Here is a 6,092-nt window from a genome sequence, read left to right as displayed (position 1 = left end):
ACTCGCAGTCGGAGACACCCGGACACAAAGACCTCGTGCCAGGCGCAGACCCAAGTTTCTCCCTGAGAGACCCTGGGGACTGGGGCCGCCTTCCCCGAGAGATCAGATAAACTGACGGGACAGACCGACAGACGCACCCAGGGACCTTGACACCCTCCGAAAAGACGAGTTACTTCCTCAGCCGGGATGTTCCTGGTCTCCTGCTTGCTCCACGGACCCCCTCCGCGGGAAGATCGCCCGCGGGGCAAGCAGAGAGAGCAAGAGGGAAACTGAGGCCCCTCGGGGAGCCGCGTCCTGGCAGCCCGGCTTTCCGCGGGGGCACCGCAGAGTCACACAGGTTTAAGCAGGGGTATTCTCTCCCTCCCGGCTCCCCTTCGCGTCTCTATGCTTGTTCTGAGAGCGATGGCCAGTGCACTAGCCGGGGCTGGATCCGAATCCAGAATCCTGAGCTAGAGTTCTCCACATAGGCTCCGGGGTTCCCGAGGCTGGGGCTTTGGGGAGCAGGGACACCCAGGGCGAGACTCCAGGAAGGGAAGGGGCCTCTGCTTTCCTGTTACCTGAGTCGGCAGCGCTCGGACTCCGCTCTGGGGGCTCTAGCTCGAAGCTCCGACAAGTCTCCACGTCCAGCCCGAGAGGGGGCGGCCGGGCCCGGCACAGAGAGGCCAGGACCGCGAGCGCCGCCTGGCACCGAGGCTCCCCGGTCCCCCGCACCCCACTCATGCCCCGGACACCGCAGCCCTCCAAGCAGCCGCCGGAACCCGCGCCGCGGCCGGACTGGGGCGGGGCAAGGCGGCCCCAAGAAGACCCTCCCCGCAGCGGCCCCCTCCGGCTCCGTTCGGCTTTTAATCACTTCCCCGCAGGGTCTCCGCCCCTCACGTGGCATCCCGCGGCAGCTGGCAAGTCTGGCGCCTCACGGCCGCCCCCTCTACACTCAGCGACCGGTCTGAGTCCGGGCGGTTCAAGGCGGAGGGACCGAGTTGTCCCGCATCCTGGAGGGTTCAAGACCTGGGAAAGAGCCTAGGATCCGGCTCCGCATTCACGGCCTGGTGTGACCTTGGGCCTCCCTGAACCTCAATTTTTCCTCTCTGTGAAAAGGGTACAAATGAAAATGAGTGCTTCACGGGCTGCGGGGAGATGTAAAGACAGTGGTTGTGAAAACACTGGGTAAATTGCCACATGCCACACAAGTGGCAACGAAATGGAGAAACCTATTCTAGAAAGATGGATGACCCTTCTGGGAGTGGGAGGACCTTGGCCAAGGTTCCTAATCGGGGAAGTTAGTCAGACTTGCCCCCTGTGCCAGCTTCGAAGGCAGAAGACCCCAAGACTGTGGGGCGATGCGAACTGCAAAAAGACTTTCTGAGCCCCTCATTCCTGCTGTCCGCGGTACCCGCACGTTGCTATGGCGACGGGAGGCAGCGGCCGTCTCTCTCCATGGCAACCGGAGGGGAAAGTTTCTGGCGAATAAGAACGGGGGGCGTTTCAAGAGGGCCCTCGGTTCCCGCCAGACCCATGTCCCCGCATCGGTGTAACACTACCGACGTTACGCTTGCTGATAAGCATAACAAGAGCCAAAAGGACCGAAATTTAAACGGAAGGATTGAGGCTAGACTGGGCAGAACTCCCCTTTCGGAACTGTGGCGTCAGGTCCAGAAGCAGGTTGACTGAGGGGGCTTTTAGGTGCCCCTTTCAACCTGGAGGTCTGTGGACAGCCGCCAGGCCCCTGCGGGGCCTGTCACAAAAATCTTGCATTCTCGGCTGGTCGGCGGGTGGGCCTCTTCCTCTGTGGGGTTCACCCGAAACTCCAGGTTCAAGTCCCTTTGCCTTCCCGGAGCTGAGAAGGAAACTTTAGCTGCAGTCTCTGAAAGCCAGGAGGCTGGTGTGTATCTGGGTGGCGGGTGGAGGAGGAGGGTCTTTCCTCCTAATTAACACGCTAATTGGAAGTGGCTCCGGCGGTGACTCACTTCCCGGAGAGAGGAGATTCGGAGCCCCAGCTCCTGGCTGTCTCCATCGTGTGCCATCTGCGCTAGCCGGCCCTTGACAGCCCTGGGCAGCTAGTGCCCCGGGTACGGAGGGTCAAGACGACGCTTAAGAGGACCCTGGCAAACCGCCTGCGCTTCCTAGCTCTGTCCATGGTGCTGAAGGCTCCGTTGATGCAACTGGTGGCATGGGCACCCCATTAGGAGAGGGAGGTAGGCCGGGCAATTGCGGCTGGTTCGAAGCTTCCACTCTGACTTCAGGAGCTTGCGATAGGGGAGGACTTGGAACTCAGGCGGGAGTGACTGAGAAGACATGATCCCGGCCACACAATGCAATCCAGGCCACCTTCCTGTGAGAGGTGCTCAGTTGCACTGTCAAGAAAGAGTGAGGCTTTAAGAACCTACCTGAAGAGCCCAGAGGTCCCATCAGTTTTCCCTCCACCACCTGGAGAGACTGGAGCTCTCAAGACAGAGGCCCCTTGTCACACACTCATTAGCAATTTCTGAGGGGGTAGGTTTGTGTTTATATAAAATAACAAATGGAGACTAACTGCTCTTTGCCCCTGTTTATGGCAGCTCTGTTACTCAGCAGCAGCAAGTTCTCCCTCCCCTTCTCCAGTTCCTGGGGAAATTTGCAGAACAAAGCGCCTTGTTTTGCCTTTGCAGAGAATGAAAAAAACACTGGTCCGTTCCAAGGGCCCAGGCCTGTGATGCAGGGAAATCAATATTTTGCTTTACAACGAGTGGGGGAATTTGCATCTAAACTGAAGGCAAAGGATCCTGTTCGGAGCAGAGCAGGTGGCAGGAACCGAGAATTAACAGATAATTTCTCATTGTTCCCGGATTCTGCCTCCACACTCGGCAGGCAGCTCTGCAGCGTCTCTGGCGCCCCGGCAGCAGCTCCGGACCTGGCATTTCTCAACCACATGGGGAGAAAAAGGTTCGCTCTGACAGGGCTGTGGGCAGGGGGCTCAGGCTCCCCGTTCAGTCAATAACTATTGAATTTGGACTGTGTAAGTGATCGTGTGTGTGTATGAGAGTGATGAGAGAGACAGAGATAAGAGAAAGAGACACATGGAGAGGCAGAGGATGAGAGGGACGTGTACTGAGACAAATATAAGAGAGAGATGCAGAGAACAGAGAGACACAGAACTGGCATGTTTATAAAGGGGCCCATAAAGAAACACTGATTCCCAAAGAGAGATAAAAGAGAAACGTAATTATTTAATGATTCTTACATTAAGAGAAAAGCTCTGCCCTAGTTGTCATCTTCCTGCCCTCTCCCCACAGTTAATTGCTGATACATTTGGTCACATAACCAGCCACAAAGCAGAAAGAAAAAATCCTCATGTAAAGATGGGACTCTTTCCTCTTTAGAATCCCTTTAGACTGCAAGCCCACTCCCAAAACACATCTAGGTTTCTTTCCATATGAAAAGACTAAATTCAGACTCCAGAGTCCTATTCAGACCCGGGTAGGGGAGGAGAGAAAGAAGTGAAATTGTTACCCCTCAACTCTTATCTCTCAGAAGAAGATTCTTCTTTTTCCTCTCTTTGGCTTGCAGGATCTTCTTTCCCTGACCAGGGATCCAACCCACACCCCCTGCAGTGGAAGTTAAGAGTCTTAACCACTGGACTGCCAGGGAAGTCCCAGGAAAACATTCTAAGTTTTGGGGTTAAAGATGGGAAAGTGAAGGAGGCACAGAGCCAGCAAGGCATAGGCAAACAAGGGCACAGAGCTGTACCCCAGGGGGCTGGGTCCCAGGGCTGGTACACCAAACCAGCCCCGGGGCAGTCATGCTCCCGTAAGAGTCTTGGTTCTTTATTGACAAGATAACTAAGTGGGATGAGAAGCTCTTGGAGGCTTCTTCCAGCAACCACACTCTAGGATTTTACAGGAGAGGAAAGGAGAAAGCTGAGCAGGGAAAAGAAGGAGAGAGTGAGGTTTTTCTGGCTCTGAAGAAAAGGGTGAGTTTAAAATGTCCAGACTCTCTTTGGGCTTCTCCTCCCTCGTTACTCTCATTCCTGTACAGTCCTGGCTAGAGCTTTGTAAACCGGATTCCCCCCACTCCCCAGGCCAGACTGCTCAGAAGCAGGAGAAGGGGGTGGAGGTGAGGCAAAAGGCAAAGTGAGAGGAGGTTTGAGGCAAAAGCCAGCAGCCTCCCACTCCTATGCTCTCCTCTGATCAGAAATAACTGAAGTACACTTCCCCTGCCCCCCACCCCAAGTCTCTTAGGCAGTGGCCTGACTGCCCTTGGAAACTTCCCACCCTGCTCTGAGCTGCAATGTCCTGTTGAGTTATGCTACAAATAAAATAAATTAAAACAAAATAATAATTTCTAAAAAATTAAACCTCAGTAGGAAATTGCTAATGCTGTAGGCGGGAAGAATGAGCTCCTTTGACATGAGCCGATGTGTCATATTGTCTTTCCATCTCAATGCAATTTCTAAATAGGGAACCCTTTCCCCATTCCCTCCTCCCCTCCATACCCCCAGCAGAGATGTAAAGGGAGCAGTCTGACATTCATAGATACAGAGAAATAGACACAAGCAGACCCACCGCTTTGCTAAGCAGATTGGAGCCGAGAGGACTCTGACCCAACCTTGAAGACCACTGATCTCCTCTCTCCACCTCTCCAATCTCCTGCTTACTGAAGCATCTGGCCACTTTTGTGAAGGTTTTCAATTTTCTCTAAGACAACAGACATCAGCTCAACCTGTTCTGCTGGTGAAGAATTAAGTTGATGTCCTGAATTGGGGAGTGGGAGTAACTTTATACCATTATTTGGAACACACTCTTCCATGGAATCCCAATGGAGTTTCTGCCAAAACAGCTTTATCAGTATTTCCAGCAGATGTCACCCTGTCCCCCTCACCCCCACACCAACATAGCAACTCTAGGCAAAGCTCCATGACTTCTGCAAATCTTACCCCTCCATGCCATTATAAGAGTTTCCAGGAATTCCCCCTTCCCTGAAAGATAGAGAAGACATTGTAGAGCTCTAAGTCAATGCCCAGGTGTTTTTGAGAGTCCAGTCTTGCTTTTGTTTTAAGAAAGGTCCTCAACAGTTCAAGCTATCTAAAGTGAAAGTGAAAGTCACTCAGTTGTGTCCGACTTTTTGTGACTCCATGGACTATACAGTCCACGGAATTCTCTAGGCCAGAATACTGGAGTGGGTGGCCTTTCCCTTCTCCAGGGGATCTTCCCAACCCAGAGATCAAACCCAGGTCTCCCACATTGCAGATGGATTCTTTACTAGCTGAGCCACAAGGGAAACCCAAGCATACTGGAGTGGGTAGCCTATCCCTTCTCCAGTAGCTCTTCCCAACCCAGGAATCAAACCAGGGTCTCCTGCATTGCAGGCAGATTCATTTCCAACTGAGCTATGAGGGAAGCCACCTCAAACCACCTAAGCCAAGGGTATATTTGCCCTTCCTAGGTGGCGCTAATGGTAAAGAACCTGCCTGCCAATGCAGGAGACAGAGACATGAGTTCAATCCCTGGGTCGGGAAGATCCCCTAAAGAAGGGTATGGCAACACACTCCAGTATTCTTGCCTGGAGAATCCCATGGACAGAGGAACCTGGCAGGCTATATAGTCCATAGGGTCACACAGAGTCAGACACGATTGAGCAACTAACGCTTGTAGGCCAAAGCAGTCTGGGAACCAGGAAAGCAGATACAGGTTCAAGGTCAGAAATCATCATCTGTAATCCAGACCACCTGACCTGCCTCTTGAGAAATCTGTATGCAGGTCAGGAAGCAACAGTTAGAACTGGACATGGAACAACAGACTGGGTCCAAATAGGAAAAGGAGTACATCAAGCCTGTATGTTGTCACCCTGCTTATTTAACTTATATGCAGAATACACCATGAGAAATGCTGGGCTGGAAGAAGCACAAACTGGAATCAAGATTTCTGGAAGAAATATCAATAACCTCAGATATGCTGATGACACCACCCTTATGGCAGAAAGTGAAGAAGAACTAAAGAGCCTCTTGATGAAAGTAAAAGAGGAGAGTGAAAAAGTTGGCTTAAAGCTCAACATTCAGAAAACTAAGATCATGGAATCTGGTCCCATCACTTCATGGGAAATAGATGGAGAAACAGTGG

The 6,092-nt window shown here is 52.6% G+C and overlaps 1 protein-coding gene across 1 annotated transcript in view; it reads right to left on the bottom strand.

Annotated features, from left to right (window-relative positions):
* The window catches only part of SYT6 (synaptotagmin VI), a 62,492-nt gene extending 61,772 nt beyond the window's left edge, over positions 1–720 (bottom strand). The window contains exon 1 of the mRNA XM_010830766.1: positions 558–720. Coding sequence (XP_010829068.1) covers positions 558–720 — 163 coding nt within the window. The remainder of the gene's footprint in view (positions 1–557) is intronic.
* Between the last annotated feature and the right edge of the window lie 5,372 nt (positions 721–6,092).

This window comes from Bison bison, unplaced genomic scaffold (assembly GCF_000754665.1).
Source record: "Bison bison bison isolate TAMUID 2011002044 unplaced genomic scaffold, Bison_UMD1.0 scf7180017864519, whole genome shotgun sequence".
Taxonomy (NCBI): domain Eukaryota; kingdom Metazoa; phylum Chordata; class Mammalia; order Artiodactyla; family Bovidae; genus Bison; species Bison bison.
The sequence above is the reverse complement of the archived record's forward strand: the minus strand, read 5'-3'. Positions and strand labels throughout refer to the sequence as shown.